Source organism: Paroedura picta, chromosome 5 (assembly GCF_049243985.1).
Source record: "Paroedura picta isolate Pp20150507F chromosome 5, Ppicta_v3.0, whole genome shotgun sequence".
In the NCBI taxonomy this organism is placed as follows: Eukaryota; Metazoa; Chordata; class Lepidosauria; order Squamata; family Gekkonidae; genus Paroedura; species Paroedura picta.
Genome location: NC_135373.1, coordinates 17840268 through 17862456, shown reverse-complemented (window position 1 = coordinate 17862456; position 22189 = coordinate 17840268). Strand labels below are relative to the sequence as shown.

Genomic DNA, 22189 nt, shown 5'->3' with positions numbered 1-22189 from the left:
TCGCCTTCCCGTCGAGCGTCGCGGCGGGCGTGCCATCCCTGCGCTTGGCACGCTGGGAGTCGTAGTCTCCGAACCGGGCAGCCGACATCGTCGGAAGGCTCCCGAGACTTCCCGCCCCATCATGCCATTCGGCCAAGGACCGAAGGGCCCGTCCCAGCGCCGCCGCCGCCGCCGGGAGATGTAGTCCGGCCCGCCGTCGCACCCGACGCGGCGGAGGGCGGCGGGGACTCCATTTCCCATCCCTTCGCGCGACAGGGCCGGGCTGGGCCGGCTGCCGAGCCGCCTCAGACGGAGCCAGGCAGCCAGCGCGGCCCCCCTTCCCTCTCCCCCGGTCCCGGCCTCACCATGAGCAGCGGCAGCGCCGGCTCTTCCCGGCCCAGGACGAGCTCCTTCGCGGACCCCTCCGGCGGCGCGCCCGCCACCGCCCCCGCCGCGCCCGGCCCCACCTCCGCCACCGCGCCCGGCGGGAAGCCCGGGGGGGCGGCCGGGCCCGGGCCGGGGGGAGGCAGCACCAGCACCAGCACGGGCGTCGCCTCCTTCCCGGGGCTCAAGCTGGCCAGTAAGGAGGCGGGGGAGACGCAATTGGGGACGGGGGGGAAAGGGGGGGGCAGCGCGGAGTTGGGGGAGCGGATACATTAAAACGGGGGGCAGGGGGGGTGGGGTGGGGTGGGGGGATGGGAGAGCCACACCTGCCTGCGCGAGCCGGCGGGGGGGCTCCGAGGGACGGGGGGGGGCAATGCTGGTCTGTCCGCCCGGCTGAGTGCAGAGGGCGAGGCTGTGCCCTCTTCGCCAGGGGCGGGAGCCTCCTGCATTTGGGGGTGGGCAGGGGAGCCTTCCTAGGGGAGGGGAGGGGGGTCGTGGGAGCGGGGGGGGGGCAGCCGGGTTAGGGGAGGGGAAGGGTCCGCGGCCGCCACAGCCGCCGCCGGTCTTTATGGAGGAGAGCCCCGCTGAGCCTGCCCTGCTCAAGGCCGGTCGGCGATGGGGAAAAAACGGGCTGGACAAAGGCGAGAATTAAGGTTTTTAAGGAGGAGGAGGGGAAGAGAAAGGGGGAGTGGGGGGCGGTTGCCTGGCAACCGGCAGAATGGGCGTGGCGGGGTCAGGGTGTGGGGAAGAGGGGGGGGTGGATATGGGTTCGAAAAGAAGGAGGAACTGACTGGCCACTGGGGGAGGCCGGATGCTGGAGTGGATGGACCACTGATCAGATCCAGCAGGACTCATCTTAGGTTCTTAGGGTGAAAGATGTCTGTGCCCTGTGGCTGGCCCTCCATCCAGGGGAACTGGCTAGCCTCTGCGTGAGATGGGAGGCTGAACTAGGTGGACCCCTGGTCTGATCCAGCAGGGCTCTTCTGAGGTTCTTAGGAAGACCTCAGTCTCCCTGCCCTGTAGTTGGCCCTCCAGAGGAACTGATTTGCCACTGTGTGAGGCAGGATGCTGGACTAGGTGGACCCCTGGTCTGATCCAGCAGGGCTCTTCTGAGGTTCTTAGGAAGGCTTCATGAAGGAAGCAAACCAGTTTGTAAGCTGACGCTCCAGTCACCAAAACAAGCTTTCCGATAGAATGAAGTTCAGGAAAATGTCCTCACACACCCCTCCCTGATAGTGCCATGCTAAATTAATCTGTACCCTTCAAAGCTCGTTGAGTTCAGTGGATTTAAGAGGAGGTAACAGTGTTTGAGCCCTAGCTCAACCAGTCTCATCAGAAGCTAAGCTGGATCAACCCTGGTCAGTTCTTGGTTGCTATACAGAGGCACGGCAGAGGAAACCATCTCCAAACCCTCCTGAATTGCCATGAATCAGCTGTGACTTGATGGCGCTTTGTAGGAGCATCTCATCTTTAGATGATTTTGAAAGGACTCAGGTTTTGTCCATGTTTTGTCTGTTACTGTCCTTTAGCAATTTGATAATTAGTATTGTATTGTAAGAATTATTTATGCTGGGGTTTCAGGTACCTCTTAAAGGGGGATTAGGAATGGTGAGGCCAGGTGGGTATCCAAAGTAAAGTGCTTGTTTGAAGACAGCTTTGCGACACAAGAAGATAAGTTTGCCATGAGGGGAGGGGTGGGATTGCCCTGTCTGCAGAGAGGCAAGGCACTGTTACTAAATCCCAGAGCTAGGAGGCCACATCAAGGGAAGGCCTCAGCCTCTATGCCTTGTTATTGACCATCCAGAGGAGCTGCTCGGCCACTGTGAGAGACTTGATGGACCACAAGCAGGCGCCAATAGGACTCTTCTTATGTTATGATTGGGAAGGATCTGGACCTCATGTCCCCCCTATCTCCAACATTTCTCTTCTCCCAGGAGATAGCGGCAAGGTAACTACTGTGGTGGCCACACCAGGCCAGGGCCCCGATCGCCCCCAAGAAGTCTCCTACTCTGACATCAGGGTCATCGGCAATGGGTCATTTGGGGTCGTCTACCAGGCCCGATTGGCGGACTCCGGGGAGCTGGTGGCGATCAAGAAGGTGTTGCAAGATAAGCGGTTCAAGGTGAGCTGTTTATTGCGGGTGTGTGTTGCTCCCTTCTCTCTTTGACATTGAGACTGTGCAACTGAACTTGATCTTTTCTCATCTTGGCCTCTCAGAATCGGGAGCTTCAGATCATGCGGAAGCTGGACCACTGCAACATTGTCCGCCTGCGGTATTTCTTCTACTCAAGTGGGGAGAAGGTGAGGGGGATCCTGAAAGGTTGGCGGGGAGAAAAGGGCTTTATATGGATGCCATGCAAAAAGAAAATAGCTCGCAGAAGGGGTAACTGTGCCCTTCCCTATAACGCAGGGGTGGGCAAACTGTGCCTCTCCAGATATCCATGGACTACAATTCCCATGAGCTGGCAGGGCCTCATGGGAATTGTAGTCCATGAAAATCTGGAGAGCCACAGTTTGTCCACCCCTGCTATAAGGGTTTATACTGTGGATCATTTGCCACAAATAAGTTAACTGCTCTTTTAACCTTTTACTTTCACAATTGAGGTCTATTTCTCCCACTCCTTTTCTGAATCGGGTGAAGTGATTGTTTCAGTCTGACAGGAGTGACTAAATTATTTATGTATGTATTTATTGTATTTACATACCGCCTCCCTTTCAGCTCAGGGCGGTTTACATTAGAAACTTTGATAATGCAATGGAATAAAACATCTCGATTTAAGTATATAATGACATTAACAATAGGAACTTGTATCAGATAACGCAGTTTATAATTTAACATTTAACATTCAACAGTTGGCTCCTCAGCTTTTTCTGCACTGTGACCCTGTTTTTTCATCTGTTAGTGCAGTGGATTGGGGGGGGGGGGGCTTGGGGCTCTGGTTGATGGTTTGTTCATTTGCCCTGACCAAAAGCCTGGTTGAAGGCTTTTGCAGGCCCTGCGGAATTGTTTTAGCTCTGGCAGGGGAGTGTGGATTAATTAACGCAGAGTGCGAGTCGTGATGCAGTTTTGCCTGTAGGATAAAACAGTAACAAGAGCAGCGTCTCCTGCCCGAAGGCCAAACTGGGAAAACATTTGCGGCTGATTTGTATCAGCTAACCGCTGGGCATTCCTACGATTTGCTCAGTGAAGGCCAAACTGGAATCGCTGGACTTCCGCTCCTCATTCTACTGTGCTGCTTTTCAGAAAAAAAGAAAAGAAAGCAAACTTTCCAGGTCCTGAGAAGCTATCTCTTGTCCATGTCATGAGACAAGTACAATGGTTCCTATTTGGTGAATATTTACTGCTACTTAAATCCAGGCCACAGGGGCTAATTACAGTAATGAATTGAGGCTCCTTTTTATTGATCTTGTTTCCAGCCCTTTGGCATTTTTGTTTGTGTGCAAGCGCCAGATGTAAGGCACTGTTTGTGAGAGGCCAGCCACAAGATGCAGCTCAACCCCAGAGATGCTGGTAGTGGGAACTGCAGAAGGCCTTTGGAGTGTGAGCACTCGCTGCAGCATAAGTCCCCTGACCAGGATAGCCCAGGCTGACCCAGTCTTGCCAGCTCTCTGAAGCTAAGCAGAGTCAGCCCTGTTTAGAACTTGGGCAGGACACCACTGAGGAAGTCCTGGGTCACTACACGGAGGCAGGCCAGGGCAAACCACCTCTGAACTCCTCTTGATCTGAAAACCCAGTGAGGGGTGGCCATAAGCTGGCTGCAACTTTACCACACTTTCCACCACAATATAAGCACAAATGGCCTGTGTAGATAATGGGTTTTCACTGTTTTTCCAGACGGGCTAGAACACTGGAACAAGAGCAGAACACCTCTTTTAGAAAACGAGCATTCATTATTTTGTGTCCTGATATTAGAGGGGGGGGGATGGATATTAGGGGCTGGATTGATTAAGAACCGTGGTTCAAGGAAAGCTGAACTCGTCACGGTGTAGCCCCTGGGTGGCAAAAAGAGTTCTATCAAAATCACCTGGTGTTGTCTGTTGCTGTTCTGTAAGGCGGTATGGCCCAGGGTCTTCCAACTTGCCTCCTTTTTTTCTCCCCCGTCCTGTTGCAGAAGGATGAGGTTTATCTCAATCTGGTCCTGGACTACGTGCCCGAGACGGTCTACCGAGTGGCCCGCCATTTCACCAAAGCCAAACAGACCATCCCCGTCATCTATGTGAAGGTAGGAACAGGCTCTGGCCTTGGAAGCCTTTGTGATGGCTTTTGAGACACCTTCGCATTAGTGATAGGAGGAGGAAAGGTGGTAATGGCTTTTGGTGCCCTTTCTTATCCAGGAGGAGAAGAGCCTCCACCCCCAAATGCTAGTCGCCAGTTCTCAGACGGTGATTTCTTCCCTTTGTCCTTTTACTCTGAGCACAGAGCTCTGGCACAGTGGAAGAGCATATGGGATGCATGCAGCAGGTGTCAGGTTTGAATCCAGCGTGCCTCAAGGAAGCTGGTACTCCTTGGCCCGGAGACCTGAGGTCCACGGCCATTGGTCTGGTTTGGTCTGACGCCACTTCATACGTTCACTCTGTGTGCTGTTTCTTGGTTTTGTTTTTAAGTGTTCTTGGAATAGGCTTCTAACTTTTTCAACCTGTGTGGGCTTTGCAAATTTAAAACATTGCTTCATTTCTTATTTGGACGATTCTGCTGATTTTGTGCAACTTAATCTTGCGGTGTTGGTTTTAGAGTAGGACCAGGAGGTGCAAAGAGAAACCGAAGCTCTAGCTCAGGGGTGGGCTAACTGTGGACCTCCAGATGTCCATGGACTACAATTCCCAGGAGCCCCTGCCAGCGAATTCTGTCAGGGGATCATGGGAATTGTAGTCTATGTACATCTAGAAGGCCACAGTTAGCCCACTTCTGCCTAGCTGGTGCCCTCAAGCTTCTTCCGCCACCTCTATGCTTTCTCAGATCTGAGCTATTGTTGCCCGTGTATCGATTCATGCGTATCTTTTGAGGACATGAGGTCTAGAAATGTGGGTTTGTTAAAAAAAGAAAGAAAGAAAGAAACTTGTATGTGAGAGATGATCTTCAGGAAGTTGTATTGTGTGCCCTTCATCCCACCTTCATGAGGAAGCCCAGTGTTTGTATAATTCTAGGTATGCTGCCGTAGAATTCCCGGATTGTGCTACAGATAGGCAGGCTGGGAGAACGATACGGGCCTTCCCTATCTGGCCCCAAATTTGTGGATCAGGTCGCTTTTTGTCCGTGTTTTTGTCTTTTGTTCCATGTGACAGCCAGTCTGAGGGAAGCCTGGCAAATTTCTTGATAAAGGGGCATTGCCTATAATATCACTTTAAAAAAATATGTATCATTGCCATGCCACAGTCTTGTTATGGGGATGGTTTTCCCTGTGCATGACTGTTGAAAAATTTGGCCTGGCGAGATGGCACTGGCTCACATCCCTCTCATGCTTTGCTGTGTGTCTTGAAGGCATAAGAACCCCCTAGTTGTGTGCACATGTATAATGCAGTTGTATTGGATGAGCCTGCTGTTTTTATATGGAATATTGTCACGGGCAAGATTTTTCAGCGCTAATTGGAATCCCTACTTCGAGTGATCTGGCTGAGAGTCCGCCCTATCTCAGGCACCCGACATTGTTAGCTTAAAGCAGGGGTGGGCAAACTGTGGCCCTCCAGATGTCCATGGACTACAATTCCCATGAGCCCCTGCCAGCATTGGCTGGGGCTCATGGGAACTGTAGTCCATGGACATCTGGAGAGCCACTGTTTGGCCACTCCTATTCCAACACTTTTAACCAGTAATCACACCGGCTCTCCATACTTGATCAAATGCTGTTTATTGCTCCTCTCTTGCCTCCCTCCATTAACTGGTTTCTGGAAGGCAATGATAACCTAAAACAACTGAGTGGGAAAGTTAACCCTTTCTCCCAACATCATGACCATAATCCAAATGATTCTCCCTACCACACAGCTTTGTAGGGCTTTAAATTGTGCAGTTCTCCCACGTCAGAGGTTGTTCGACTGTACGTCCTTTGTCCTCCCTACAGCCAACCCAGCTGGCAGGGCCTCATATTAATGGTAGTCCATGGACATCTGGAGGGCCACAGTTTGCCCACCCCAGCTTTAAAGCATGCTTTCTTAACCAGGGATTTGTAAAACCCTAGGGTTTAGGTACTGGCAAACCACCCTGTATTGAGTCTGCCATGAAAACACTGGGGGGCGTCACCCGAAGAGTCAGACATGAGTCAGCGCTTGCACAGGGGATACCTTTACCTTTAGGGTTTCTTGACAACTCTGGAAAGGGTTTCCTGAATAAGTGGCAGTTAATATATTTTTAAAATGTGTTAAATACTGTAATATGACTGTATGTGGTCATGTCAACCTGCCCACTACTCCCAAAATGCTCAATAATGGGCCTGGATGTGTAAGAAGGGGAGGGGCCCCAGGTGGGCGTGTCCACAGCTCTGCTTCCCAACCATATTCTGCACCATCGTGCCTTTTCTGGAATTTTTCAAAGCCTGAAGAATGTTTCAGGGATTTCTCATCAGTAAAAAACTTGAGAAAAGCTGGTGTGAAATGAAGGATCCCAGTCAGAAAGGAGTGGTTTGTAGAGGGAGAGGAGGGTGAGTTGCTAAAAATTCTCGATTTTCAGCACCGCTTATATTATATGGGGAGGAAAACATAAACGTACCCATGAGGGCTAGTTCCTTAACATCCACCTGAGTTTCTCTCATCCCTGTTTCAACAGGCACTTTTCATGCTATTATCTTAAAACTCCTTCACAAGTGATAAGAGTCTGTAGGGGATTACAAAGCACCCTTTAGCTTATCTTTCATTTCTTGCGTGGGTTCGGTAGACGAACCAGGCTTTGCATGTCAAAAGCATATCCTTTTTTTCCGTGCAGCTGTGTTGTCCTTTTGGTGTTCTTTTTTAAACTCTTAAAAACCTGCTTCTCTTCCCCCCCCCCCCCTTCAGGTGTACATGTACCAGCTCTTCCGCAGCCTCGCTTACATCCATTCCCAAGGCGTCTGCCACCGGGACATCAAACCCCAAAACCTGCTTGTGGACCCCGACACAGCAGTGCTGAAGCTATGCGACTTTGGCAGGTGAGACTGGCACGGAAAGGGCTGATCTCCTCCTGCAGGGTAGGCTTCGTGCAGTGGGTTTCGGCCCTCAGTCTTCTGAGTAGATTTCACAAGCCAGTGTGGTATAGTGGCTAAGAGCGGCGGGTTCTAATTTGGCGAGCTAGGTTTGATTCCCCTCTCCTCCACATGCAGCCAGCAGGGTGGCCTTAGGCTAGTCTCAGTCCTGATAGTTCTGTTCTCACCGAGCAGTCCTGTCAGCTCTCTCAGCCTCACCCTCCCTCACAGGGTGCCTGTTGTGGGGAGGGGAAGGGAAGACAATTAGAAGCCATTTTGAGACTCCTTTGAGTAGTGAAAATCAGGGTATGAAAACCAACTCTTCTTCTTGTGAACTGAGAGATTCCTTTCTATCTGTCTGACCCAATAATGTATAAACTCATTTGAGATCTGCAAGCAGAGAGGCCTGTTTGGTTAATTTCAAGTGTATCTGTGCAGTGTAGCTTCTCCCATTTTAATACCTCTCGGTCATGTTTCTAACTTTTTTCGTATGGCCCCATCCACTCCTGAGGTTTTTTCAATCCATCCCATGTTACGCTTTCTCCAGAACTCATGATGCTAGTCAGTGCTTTTGACTGACACACTCAGCCGTGAGATTGGCTGAACATTCCATGACGTCCTCTCAGTGCAGCCAGAGAGATGGATATAGACACTAACAATAATTCAGAAAAAAAACTACCCAAAAACTTACGGTGGGTAACGACAAATGTATAAGAATAAAAATACAGTACAATTTAAAAATACTCATGGGTATTAAAATCACAAATTAATTAAAACCATATCTCCCTGAAACATTCTCCTTCTGTCTCTAGTAAGAAGGGGGGTGTAGACATAAATTTAATCATCAAAATGTGTTGATAATTTGGATTTTATTTGAGCAGAGAAGGCAGTATTTTGGTATTATTCCCTGCGTCAGCAGTTTCATTTGGCAGGCCTTTCCGAACAGTCCTAAGTTTGTGTGCTTCGGTGTCCGAAGCGGCCGTTCCAGCCTGAAGCAGCCAGCTGGCGCCGAAGCGCACAACCCTAGGCCCTAAAGGGCCCTGATCTGTCCACGTAGCCCTGATCTGTCCACCTTGCTAAAATAGGCCCTGACCTTGGCCCTGGCTGAGGCCAGTTTAACCTCTTTGGGACCAGGGATCCTGAGCAAGTTCTGTTCGATAAATCTTACTCTCATTTGCCTGTATCTTTTGTCAGGGAAAGTTATGGTCAATTAAATATTGCCTTTTCCAAGTAATTATCAAGGACACTCTTTTTTAAAAAGACCAGCTTTGATCCTGCTATGCTACGGACGGTAAGGAAGAGGCAGCAGTGGTGTCCCTTTTCTAACAATTTTGAAATATAAACTTATTTCGATGGCTCAGGAAAAAAATGTGTATGTTGACACCCCCCCCCAGTGGATTTACTTTAAGATGAATTGACAAACAAGAAGTTTAAAAGGCCTGCTCTTGATGGACAGCCCTATTTAAAACTTAAGGATTATATATAGGTCTGTCTGTGCTCTGTGTCCTAAAAAAAAAGGGAGGGTTCCTGTGCCAGCGTAGACAAACTTAACTGTGAGAGAAACGGGCACAAATAAAGGCCAGCCAGTTATGGCTTCTCGCTGCTCGGTTTACTCTTTTGGCTAATTTCAGAGGGCAGCCGTGTTGGTCTGCAGTAGACCAACTAGCTTCGGGTCCAATGAGAGCTTCAGGGTGGGAGCTTTCAAGGGCGAAGCTCCTTTCTTCGGAGGCAGTGGAGTGGAAGTGGAGATCCGAGCCTTTTTATCCTAATCAGAAAGCAGGAAGTGTCTTGTAAAGGCAGCAGAGGTACAATGAAAGCAGTTCGATCAGGGCAACTGGCTGCTGTGGGTTTCCCAAAGAGGTTTGGTAGCTTTAGCCCCTGACGTTTCTCCAGTAACTCTGGCTGGCATTTTTGGAGGTGGGGTATGGCAAGATGGGAATCTCTCTGTGCCCAAGTCCAGGTCTAAAACTAAAACAGCCTGGACTACTCACAACAGCCAGTTCGTTCCTCCCATGGAAGCCTTCGACAATTCGTTGAACTGAGTTCTTTCATTTGCTTCCTTTTGCCATGGCCAGGGGTGAACTTAATAGGGCCATCCTTATACAGATAAATGCTGAGATTTTGCTAGGGCTTCTTAATGGTCACTGTGCATCCTTGAGGAGAATAATACATACAAGGGAGCCTTTTAAAAGAAACCGGGTATCCAGGGAGATGAATTCTGCAGGTTTTCTCCACTCCAGTGGAATCCTTTATACAAAAAGACAGAACTTTTCCACCAGGCCTTTGGTTGGGGCTGATAAAAATGAACATCAGACTTCTATCAGGCCCCACCCAACCCACCTGTTCCCACCTATCATCGATACGGGAGATCTAGATCTTTGCGAGTGTGATTGAGATAAGCGATCTCAATTTTTAGATAGCCAATGCTGGATTTTTAACCTGACGTTAATTGTTTTAATTGTATTTCAATTGTCTTAATCAAATTAAGTATAGTATGCTATGTTGCACACCGTCCAGAGCTGGGTGACCGGGATGGGCGGTATAAAAATCAAATAAACCGCTCTGAGCTTCAAGGGAGGGCAATAGAAATAAAATTAATTCGGTGGGTGGGTGGGTGGGTAGGGTGCTTTTTCCTGACCTGGTGCATAAGGCATTCACATAGCATCGCAGGGCAGGTTTCCTTGTGCGTTTGTCAGATTGTTCTTTCCCCAATCATCCTGAAAGGATGAGCTTCCAAACGAGATACCCTTCTGTCTTCGCAGGCGTCCTCACTGTTCTCTCCTGTTCTCGTTTCAGCGCAAAGCAGCTGGTTCGGGGAGAGCCCAACGTTTCCTATATCTGTTCTCGCTACTACCGTGCCCCAGAGCTCATCTTTGGAGCCACTGATTACACCTCAAACATAGGTGAGATCATACCTCCGCCACGGCTTCTTCTGTTCCTCCCTCGTGCGCACCCTTAGATTAAAATCAGTTCTCTTCGACTGGAAAAAAAATTAAAGGAAACTCATTTGCTGACCGGGAGAAAAGCTTTTATGCATACACTGAATGGGGATTCAGCGGCAGCTGTCAAACTCACCATCTAGAGCAGGGGCGGGCAAACTGTGGCCCTCCAGATGTTCATGGACTACAATTCCCATGAGCCCCTGCCGCTGGCAGGGACTCATGGGAATTGTAGTCCATGAACATCTGGAGGGCCACAGTTTGCTTACCCCTGCTCTAGAGCAAAACAGCCAAGGTATTACGAAGCCACAGGACCTGCACTTGGTCTGGAGTAGTGAAGTTGGGCAGTAGACAAATGTGCTCCGTGGGCAGAAGGTTGTGGGTTAAATCTCAAGTTGCCAACTCAGGGAATCCCTGGAGGTTTGGAGGTGGAGCCTGAGGAAGAGACTGGGTTTGGGGGAGCAGCAGGGTGTAAAGCCATAGACTCCATCCTCAAAACCAGCTATTTTATCCAGGGGAACTGATCTCTGTGGCCTGGAGCTGAGTTGCAATTCTGGGGGTTCTCCAGACCCCAACTGGAGGATGGGAAGCCAGGTTCAATCTCAGGCATCTGTCGTTAAAAGGGAGCTAGGGCAGCTGGGCTTGGAAAGAACCTTTCTTCTGGGGAAAGACTGCTGGCTGCTGGCCAGAATAGATATCCTTGGAGTTCACGTGTTCATATCTCCATCCTGCCTATCTTGATGGCAAAACAGAAAAAAAGAGCCTCTGGCTTTGGCTGTGAGGCCCCTCCTATTTGCCCAGGAGGCCAACCAGCCACCACTGAAGGTTCTCTTCCTCTTCCTTCCTAGATGTCTGGTCTGCCGGTTGTGTTCTGGCTGAACTGCTCCTGGGGCAGCCAATATTCCCTGGAGACAGCGGAGTAGACCAGCTGGTGGAAATCATCAAGGTAACAAACATCTCTTCTTGAGCTGCTCCCCTCCAGAACATCCCCTGTTGTGTGCTGTGGGCATCTTTGCAAAAAAATAAAATTAAGCTTCCACGATTATTATATTTCTAAACTGCCTCTCTCCCTTTGGGCTCGAGGTGGTTTACAGGCCATTAAAATAAATAAATGCATGTTTTATTGATTGCGTTAACATTCTAAAAAATTAAAATAACCCCTCTCTGTCTGGCAACTAATATTAGCTAGCTACCTAACTACCTCCCTACCTATCCCGCTCCCTTGTCCACCTGCCCTCATTCCTCTCATAGCATAGACAGGAAAGAGTGGGGAAGAATTGCAGGGATCGGAGGGGAGACCCTTTCAGCAAAGGTCGCCATGGCCTCAACTGTAGGCCTGGTGGAGAACCGCCGCCTTGCAGGCCCTGTGGAACTGGAGCAGGGCCCTAGTCTCAGGCAGCAGCTCATTCCACCAGCTTAGAGATCAAGGCCAGGCAGGACTACAGTAGGTTTGCACCAGATGACTTAAATGCTCTCTAAGGGACATATTGGGATGTCTAAGTTGCCCAGGATAAGTACCCAGAGGAACTCCAACCTCCAGACAGCAGCCGCTTTCAGTAGATCCTACAGGGTATCTTCTGACACAGGAGGCAGACGGTATACCAGCCAGATGGCCAGCTTCTTGGCTGAATCCCATCCCAGACCCACACATTCAATGCCTGGGATTGTTGGGGAGGGGGAGACTCCTGGACCGGCATAACAATCCCCCTTCCCACCGAAGTCCATGACTGATGGAAGACCAAGAAGCTTGCAGGGCAACAGCCTCACCCTCCATTTTCCAGGTCTCGGTCACACATGCCAAGTCTTGTAATCAGCAAAACAGATTTGCAGAATCATGATTTTATGATTGGTAGACCTGACATTGACACAACATCCGTGTTGGAGCCGGGTGCATTCCTTTAGCCTCACCACTTTTGTCTCTTGGGATGGGACAAGGGGTTAGAAGGGGCTTGAGCATTTCCATATCTCTGACCTCTTCTTATCATCCTCCTCCCCCACTGCCATACATCCCATGCCCCCAAGCCATTGAAATTGCTACCCCCTCCACGCCAGGGGCCTCCCCCTGCACCTGTTCATTCCTATCCACCACCCAAAGGTATACTTTTTCTCCCCCCTCCACACACCCACAGTCTCTGCCTCCCTGCATGCCAAGTCTCTGATCTCCCCAATAATTTGAGGTCTCTCAAGGAAGATGAATCTTACCGAGATTATGACAGGACCACTGTGGGTGCTGGGGGTATAATCGTTCCTTGAGAGTTGTTTGGATGCTCTACTACTGCATGGGTGGCCAAATTGTGGCTCCTTGGATGCATGAACTATAATTTCCATGAGGCCATGCCAGCATTCTAGCAGGGGCTCATGGGGGTTGTAGTCTGGACATCTGGAGAGCCACAATTTGGCCATCCCTGCTCCACTGGGTCCTTTGATCTTGAGGCTAAGATGAGAGCAAATGTAAAGCTTTCAACTATCAACCAAAAAAACATGGAAGCCCAAAAGCATGGTTTTCAGTAGTCTTCAGAGCCTTCAACATTCAGGGGATTTGGAACGTGCCTGCCTTAGGAACCATTATGCACTCCTGAAGATCCTGGAAAGCACACTGGGCTGCAGACTCAGTTTCTGTGATATCTCAAGCTTCATTCTCACTCCACGTGAACGGCAAATGCTTTCCCGAAAGGGCGCAACACACTGTAAAAAGAGGCCAGGGATGGTTACCAGCTCTGTGTCATGGAAGCCAGTTTGCCATTACTGGTCTCATCACTGAGGAACCCCAATCCGAGCTGCTGATACAGGCTTTCTTGCCTGGAAGAAAGCTTGAGAACCACACACAAATCTTTCTGATGTGGAACACAGCTACTGGCATGCTCCCTGGAACGGAAATGATGATGGACGTGACTTCCGTTGTCCCACCCCAGGGAGCATGCCAATAAATGGTGGCTGGGGAGGTCCAGTGTTGAGCCCCCCCTGCTGTGCCGCCACCTCCACCCATCAGGAGTGTGGGAATGGCCTTGGAATATTGTCAGTGGCAGCTGGCGAGGTCTGGCGCTGAGCCCAGCTTGCTGAGTCACTGTTCCCACCACTGTCCATCTTCCACGCCCGCTCCCACTCTCCAGAGAATGGGAATAGCCTCAGAAGACAGGTGGTGGCACAGCCAGTGGGGCTCTATCCCAGGCTTCACCAGCTGCCATCTCAGCCATTATGTGAAATGTCCGAGAATCCCTTTGTCATCCATAGAATCATAGAGTTTGAAGGGGCCATACAGGCCATCTAGTCCAACCCCCCTGCTCAACGCAGGATCAGCCCAAAGCATCCTAAAGCAGTTTTTTTCTGTTCCACCAAGACCCTGTCATCTATTTGCATATAACCTTCCAGAATAAGGTTTACTGGGTTGAGAACCTCCTTTTTTAGTAAGGCAGCTGCTGCCATGTAAAATTGTCAGTGGGATGCCTGGGAGAGGCCCCTCTCCTGTGCTGTGGGGCATGTGCGGTGTAGTGGTTAGAGCAGGGGTTGTCAAACTGCAGCCCTCCAGATGTCCATGGACTACCATTCCCAGGAGCCCCCTGCCAGCATTCGCTGGCAGGGGGCTCCTGGGAATGGTAGTCCATGGACATCTGGAGGGCCGCAGTTTGACTACCCCTGGCTTAGAGCTTCAGGTAAACTGGGTTCAAATCCTCACTTGGCATCATCCTGTGTTGTGCACACCTCATTGTAAGCTGCTGCCAGGCGATACGTGAAGATTGCTCTGGTGCACAGAGATGGGTTACTGCTTTTTGTATTCTTATCAAGATGGTTAGGGTTAATATGGTTTCTTAAAAAAGTAAAAAAGTAGGTGCAAACTTAAATGGACTCCGGGGAATGGTAGAGGACAGGAAGGCCTGGAGGATCATTGTCCATGGGGTCGCGATGGGTCGGACACGACTTCGCACATAACAACAACAACAAAAAAGTAATATTTATTTAAAGTCAATGTATTGTGTTATACACCTATATATACACCTATACACATATACACATATACACATAAAATATAAATTTCAAAAATTAAAATGAACTAAAATATTGAAGAATAGCTGGATTTTTATACTCTGTTTTTCACTAGCTGAAGAAGTCCCAAAGTGGCATAATTAATTAATTTAATTGATTTTTAAACCACCCTCCTAGTGGACCGGCTCAGAGCGGTGTGCAATCATCATTTCTTTCCTCTCCCCACAACAGACACCCTTGCGAGGTAAGTGGGGCCGAGAGAGCTCTAAGAGAACTGCTCTGTGAGAACTGGCTTACGGTTACCCAACTGGCTGCATGTGGAGGTGTGATGAATCAAACCTGATTCTCCAGGTTAGGGTCCACCACATTTTAACCACTACAACAAACTGGCTCTCAGGGAGTTATGTACCCTGCCCTGAGCTCCAGAGCCAGCTTGGTGTAGTGGTTAGGTATGTGGACTTCTAATCTGGTGAGCCGGGTTTGATTCCCTGCTCCTCCCCCACATGGCAGCCAGCTGGGTGATCTTGGGCTTGCCATTGCACTGATAAAGCTGTTCTTCTCTCAGCCTCACCTGCCTCACAGGGAGTCTGTTGTGGGGAGAGGAAAGTGAAGGCAAATGTAAGCCGCTTTGAGACTCCTTCAGTTAGAGAAAAGCGGCATATAACAACCAACTCTTCTTCTTCTCCTTCTTGGAAGAAACCCAGGATGAAAATGTGAGTGAGGCCAAGATGTGATGTGCTCACTCTCTCTCTCTTTCTCTCTCCCCTACTCCAGGTGCTGGGGACCCCAACGCGAGAACAGATCCGAGAGATGAACCCCAACTACACGGAGTTCAAGTTCCCCCAGATCAAAGCACACCCCTGGATAAAGGTGAAAAGAACAAGGCAGCCATTATAAGTGGAGAGGGTTGTGGGTGCTGCCCTCTGCTGTCCAAAATGGATACTTTTGATCCCAAAGCTCTGGCAGGGTAGGCCTAGATCAGGGGTACGTCACTAGCAGGGGCTCATGGGAATTGTAGTCCATGGACATCTGGTGGGCCGCAGTTTGAGTACCCCTGGCCTAGATGTTCTCAGCTCTTCAAAAACAGTCAAAGTTCTACATCTGGCACTTCAGCGTCCATGACAAGGGATGCTGATTCCTGCACTATGTATCAGCTCTGTACAGTGTAGGGTCTTGCAGTGTACTCTGCAAATAATACACAGGCCTTGGAATTCTGCGCTTGACGTTGCGGGGTAGAGGAATGAGCATGAAGGCGTTTTCAGTTGTGATCGCGTTTAACTGCAGAGTAGGTGGGTCCAGCTGCCTCGGACATGTGTCATGTAGAGTGCAGAAGGGGAAGGGACAAAGCCCCAAAGAGCAGAGGAATCCATAGGCAAAGCTCAATGGCAACTCTTGTTTCGGTCTCAGCAGCTCAGAGCCATATGAGGCAGTGCTGTGGCTTGGCTGTGCTTGGAGGAAAAGCTTAGAGGCAAGAGCTGCTCCGTGTATTGGAGTCACCCCATTGAGATGGGGTTTTTCTTGCCTGGCTGAGAATTGCTACTTAGTTTTTGACAGACTGGAAACCTGCCTGGATTCCATACTTGTATAGATGCTTTTCATGCCCCACGATGCTGGCTTTCAGGGAAACCTCCCCCGATTTGAGTGGGTGAAGGCATCTGTGTGGGTTTTAAATAGTTTGGGCTGGTGGATCACTCTGTGTCTTTCCTTTCCGGCCGCCTTCCCCTGCAGGTGTTCAAACCCCGCACGCCACTGGAGGCCATCTCGCTGTGCAGCCGGCTGCTGGAATACACGCCCGCCACCCGCCTCTCCCCCCTCGAGGCCTGTGCCAACAGCTTCTTCGACGAGCTGCGCGAGCCCAACACCCGGCTGCCCAACGGGCGGGAGTTGCCCCCGCTCTTCAACTTCAGCTCCGTAGGTAAGTGGGTCAAGAAGGGGGCAAATGCGCATGGGAGCAGGCCTTGGAGAAAAAGCCAGCATTTTCTAGCGGAGAGCGTTTTAGTTTTCCAGGACATCCCATTGCTGACCTAACAACAGCAGTCCTCAAGCAGAGAAGCTTCAAGGGGAGAGTTCAGCGTGACACAAATTCAGAGCAGTGGGCCCCTTAGTCAGATACAAGTAGGGATGGAGGCTCCTATCCGACAAAAGGAACTTTGGTTCTTGAAAGTTCAGCCTCCCAAATCTTGTTGATCTCAAAGGTGCTACTCTTCTACTGCAGATGACTGTGGCTACCCCTCCTGGTGTGCAACTAACAACCATCTTAATTCTAGGTGCTTCTAGATTCAAATCTAGTTGCCTCACATTCTGCACACTTTTTCCAATCAATGAAGATTTCTTTGGTCCGTGGTAGATTCAAGTGGGCAGCTCTGTTGGTCTGAAACAGGGGAAGTCAAACTGAGGCCCTCCAGATCTCCATGGACTACAATTCCCATGAGCCCCTGCCAGCAAATGCTGGCAGGGGCTCCTGGGAATTGTAGTCCATGAACATCTGGAGGGCCGCAGTTTGACTACCCCTGGTGTAGACTGATTGGACTCTACTTGTCTCAGTACAAAATCTTTAAAAGTGCTTTAGTAATATGGGGAAGGGCTAAGCATGTTCTCTCTCCCTCTGCAACAGCTCTGCATGCTCAGAGCGTCTGCTTTAAAATGTGGGGAGACTCACAGGGAAGTCCTTGGAAGCTTTCCTGCACCTCCGGATAACTGACCTACACCCCCCCCCCCAATCTCTCTTCCCTTGCAGAATTATCCATCCAACCGTTGCTCAACCCCAGCCTCATTCCACCACACGTCCGGTCCCAGGCTGGCACAGTGGGATCCATCCCTGGCTCCACGACTGCACAAAGTGAGTGGTTTTCCTCCATGAAAGCAGACTGCAAATTGGAGAGTTGGGGGGGGGAATTCTTGAGGAACTGCCTCCTGCTGCATTCTGGGAGCGGTGGAAGAGAGGGTTTGGCATTCCACCTGAACACTTCTTGGTTTCTTTTTCTTTTTTGTAGGCGAAGGGAGATTGGGAGGCGACAGGAGCCAGGTGACGCCTGGAGACGGTGCAGGACCCATCGCCAACACATCCTGAGGGGCTGCTGGGCCAGGGGGGCAGGCCCCTCCACTCTCCCCCACCCCCCCAGGCCACCCACATGGACTTCTCTGAACTGTGAACGGTGGGGGAAGACGACCACAGCCCGGGAGACCGCACGGAGCCTGCCTCCCATTGGCCAAGGAGGAGCCAGTCGGAGACGAGATGGCCGCTCGGACGGGAGGGGGACTCCCCCGTCTCCCCCGTGTTACCTGCCACGACTCCCTCTCGCTTGGCCCCATGATGCCTCGGCACAGGGAGAGTGCAGAGAAGATCCCACCGTATTAAGGGCTCCCTTCTTTAAAAAAAAAAAAAAAAGCAGTTCAGGCTGGTGCCTCCGGAGAGGGGTGGAGAGACCAAGAGCTGCCTGTGACACTTCCTCTCTCTCTCTCTCCCCCTCTCCCAGTACGTCCCACCTTGATTTTAAGGTCCTCTTGGTTTTTAACATCCCATGGAAACGACACGGTTTTTATTTGTAGTCCAGCGCCATCTGCTGCCGTTTCTGACGTCCCACCCTGGGGCTGTTTGGCGCGCCACACGATCCCTCTTGCCCGGCAACCCTTTCTCTGCCAACTCGGATGCTGTATTTTTAAGTGGGTCGCCTTTTTTTTTTTTTTTTGGTTTTTATCTCCCAGCCCATTCAAGGAATCTCATTCAGACCGTTCTTCTGCCCCAGGCCCCTCTCCTCTTCTGCCACCCCCCCCTGTCCTAGTCATTCATTGGCTGTGCCTCGTCCACAGTCTTTCCTTACCGGGAACAAGAATCTTCTCCCCCCCTCCCCCAGGTCCCGCCTCAGCTTGTGTCGGGCACGGCCGACCATTCCTTTCGCATCCGACCTTCTGACATCATTGGCGCTTCAATTTCCTGCCGGAAGTCCCGCGTTTTGCTGCAGGATGGTATTAAGTCCGCTCTTCCCAAGCGAGCGGGCTGATGGCAGAAGTCTGCCCCCCCCCACCCCCTCCATCACGGATCTTGACCCAGCGCTGCGACTCCGCATAGGTGGGGAGGAGCTCTTGAAAGGCACACAGAGAAGACTAGTTTTAAGTTCCCACCCACCCCCTTTCCAGCTGTAAATACATCTCCCCTTTTCACCCCGTCCCCCTCCTTCCAAATGGTTTCCTTTTACCGTTCTCCCTGTAAATAGATTATAAATTTTTTTTCTTAACGCAACGTTGCAATGATTGCCTCCCTCAAGCCCCATGATCCTGCCCTCCACCTTCCAATCGCTGTAGGATTGAAGGTTCCCCCACCCTGGGGAGCCAGGGTGCAGCCTGTGGATAACCCCTTGGTCCCTCCACAAACCGATCATCACGGCCTTCCTTTTCCCTCCCAACATTGTGTGTTAGTTTCTTTCTTAGGTTTTTTGGCTGTGTACAGACATCCGGTTCAATAAATTATTGGCATGAACGGAAAGAACTGCACAGGATTCCTTATTTTTGCTTGATGTCTTGGTGGGGGGGAGCAGGTTGGAGTCCAGAAATACGGGTGAATAAGAATTAGCAATGCAGGAGACATAAATCACAACTAGGTTAGACATTTTTAACATGGATTGGAGTGGGAAGAAGGCAACTGTTAAGGAAAGGATTCTCCCAGCTTTAAAACCATCTCCCCAGATCTCGGAAATGTTCCTTCTCAGACGCACATGAAACTGCCTTCCATTGCATCAGACTCTTGGTCAGTATTACCAACTCCAGTGGTTCCCAAACTTTTTCAGGCTTCCGCCCCCTTGGCTCCCAGGTCATATCCCTAGCGTAAGTTGTTTGTAAAAGTCATGTGTAAAAGCCGCTTTGGGTCCTCATTGGGGAGAAAGACAGATGGGGAAAGAGAGAGGGAGGCAAGCAATGGGAAATCCCATGGCCAGGAGTGAGCAGGAGAAGGATTTTCCAGCCCCTCCAAACACGGAGACTTTTGGAGAAGGGTTACCAGCCCAGGGTTCAGAAGTTCTGGAGATCTGGGGTGGAGCCTTAGGAGGAGCTCAGCTGGAATATGATCCCTCCCAACCCACCTTATGTTGTTTCCTTCCGGAAGCTAAGCAGGGTTGGCCCTGGTCAGCACTGGAATGGGAGGCCACCAAGGAAGCCTAGGGTTGCTACTACCCAGAGGCAGGCAATGGCAAGCTACCTTTCACTAGGGAAATGCAACCACAGCAGGCAGTCAAACTGCTGCCCCCCTCCTGCCCCCTGCCTGGTCTAACCAGACTAGCAGCATCTCTGCAAGCTCAGAGAAGCTCTTGCATCACCCGTCACCTGACATTTTAAAATGGAACCTGGGTCCTTCTCCATGCAAAGCAGAGGCTGTTCCCTGAGCCATAGTCCCCGAGTCTCAGAATTACTTCACCAGCTGCCTTTCTTACCCTTCTGGCACTGGTGGGTGAGCGTAAGGCTGCCATTTTTAAAGCTTCCATCGCCTCAACAGCAGCGCCCAAGTCTTTTAATGCTTAACGAGACTTCACAGCTCCATCTGATATTGGAAACAAAGGATGGATGGGTGACTGTTTTTCAGCAGGGGGCTGCTTCCAACATCAAGGATATCCTCCGCCAAAGAACAGCTCCATACAGCCAAAAGGGTATGCAAGCTTGGTATAGTGGTTAGGACGGAGTGTGGACTTCTAATCTGGCGAGCTAGGTTTCATTCTACACTCCCCCACATGCAGCCAGCTGGGTGACCTTGGGCTCCCCACAGCGCTCATAAGGCTGTTCTGACGGAGCAGTAATATTGGGACTCTCTCAACCTCACCCACCTCACAGGGAGTCTGTTGTGGGGAGAGGAAAGGGAAAGCGATTTTAAGCCACTTTGAGACTCCTTCGGGTAGAGAAAAGCAGCATATAAGAACCAACTCTTCTTCTGCAAACTGGGTGTGAATGTTCAGGGAAGGTTTTCTTGTTTCACGTGTGTGCTAGGAAACGGATAAACCATGGCTCCATAACCTAAGGAAAGATTGAATGGGGATGCAGGTCAAAGGCAGGAGCTGAAGAAGGATAGTGAAAGCTTCACACTCTTTTATCCCACAGGGGGTGGGGAAGAGGGCTGAGTGTCATCTCATAACCTAGGCATGGCATTTGCACTCACCCTTAGACACATTAGATTACCTTAGACCGTTTTTCATGTCTCCAGGGTGTTAGGCTTAAAGCAGCTGTGTGCTGAGCTGTGTAAGGAATCCCCAGGTGCCCCTAGAATTTAAGAAACTAGCTTCCAAGTTTGTTAGCCTAAATTCCATTCCTGGCCACAAACAGAACATCGAAGCAACCAAGAGAGCCAGTCTCCTTTGGGCAGTTGAATGCAGGAAAACCTTACTTTTTATTCCCCCCCCTCCCATAAAAATAGGGTTGTTGAGTATTCCCCTAGAAAGGAGGGGTGTGTATATGAACTCCAGGGCTTCCTCCCAGCCTCTTCCATGAGGCAATTGTGAGGGTTGGGAGATTAGGACTCCAGTTATCTCATGATAGCCTCATTTAATGTTTTCACCCCATGGTGCCCAGCAGGGAGAAGACTACCGGCATAACTAGGCTTCTCCATGGTATATCGCTAAGAGAACAGTTGTAACTTGATGCAGCCAAAGGGTCGAGAAAAGCAGCATATAAGAACCAACTCTTCTTCCTCTTCAGTAATCTCAGAGCTCTCTCAGCCTCACCTCCCTCACAGGGTGTCTGTTGTGGGGAGAGGAAAGGAAAGGCGACTGTAAGCTGCTTTGAGACTCCTTCCGGTAGAGAAGAACGGCATATAAGAACCAACTCTTCTTCTTCTTCAGTATTCTCAGGGCTCTCTCAGCCTCACCTCCCTCACAGGGGGTCTGTTGTGGGGAGATGAAAGGGAAGGCGACTGTAAGCCGCTTTGAGACTCCTTCAGGGAAAGAAAAGCAGCCTGTAAGAACCAACTCTTCTTTTTCTTCTAATCAGGTTGTGGTAATTATCGGCCAACAAATTTTATTATTGCATAAACAATATAATAAATATTTGTTATTATTTTGTCTGCCATAGCTTGATTTTTGTGAGTCTGAAAACTCTACATGGAGGGGTGGTTAGAGTGGTAGACCAGGTTCTGGGAGACTCATTCAAACCCTCCCTCGTGCTGCGGAAGCTCACTGGATGACCTTGTACCAGGCATGCACTCTCAGCCTAACTTTCCCCAAAGGGCTGTTAGGATAGAATGGAGAAGAGAGTGACATCAGCCACTTTGGGACTCTGTTGGGAAGAAGGGCAAGTTACAGGCAATATTTTTTGCCTCCTACATCAGTTAGGGCTTTTGAAACACCAAATCAAAGGCTTTACAAAGATGTTGCTCTCATGTCTATGGGCAATTACCATGATGCTGGCAGGGGTGCTTGGGAATTGTAGTCCATGGAGAGCTACAGTGGGCCACCCCTGCACTCTTTGCAGGAAAGCAGCTATCATGAGGCCACTGTGATGGTCCATATTTGGATGGTTCAGTGTAAAAATCCCCCCCCCCGTTTCTTTTCCTAATTATCAGAGTGGCTTTATTGTTGCCCAATAACTTCTTTGGGTAGCTTGGAAGTGTAGTGTCTCAGACCACGCGTATACCAGACTTCAGAGTTCTATCCTAATACCAGACTAGTTTGATCTGCTTTTTACATAATCCCGCAAAGACTTAAAACTTGTCTCCGTTTTTCTAACAATACCAAAAAACAAAAATGGAATTGGTTGCATACCCAGGTCTGTTTTGGAGTAAAG

The 22189-nt window shown here is 50.2% G+C and overlaps 1 protein-coding gene across 1 annotated transcript; it reads left to right on the top strand.

Moving 5' to 3' along the window:
• Positions 1 to 79: 79 nt before the first annotated feature.
• Positions 80 to 18917, top strand: GSK3A (glycogen synthase kinase 3 alpha). The gene is made up of 11 exons (XM_077336743.1): positions 80 to 559; positions 2298 to 2485; positions 2581 to 2664; positions 4476 to 4586; positions 7348 to 7478; positions 10308 to 10414; positions 11299 to 11396; positions 15206 to 15301; positions 16160 to 16346; positions 17169 to 17270; positions 17425 to 18917. The coding sequence occupies exons 1-11, from the start codon at positions 346 to 348 to the stop codon at positions 17499 to 17501; spliced, it is 1395 nt and encodes a 464-aa protein (XP_077192858.1). The 5' UTR covers positions 80 to 345; the 3' UTR covers positions 17502 to 18917.
• The last annotated feature ends 3272 nt before the right edge of the window (positions 18918 to 22189 follow it).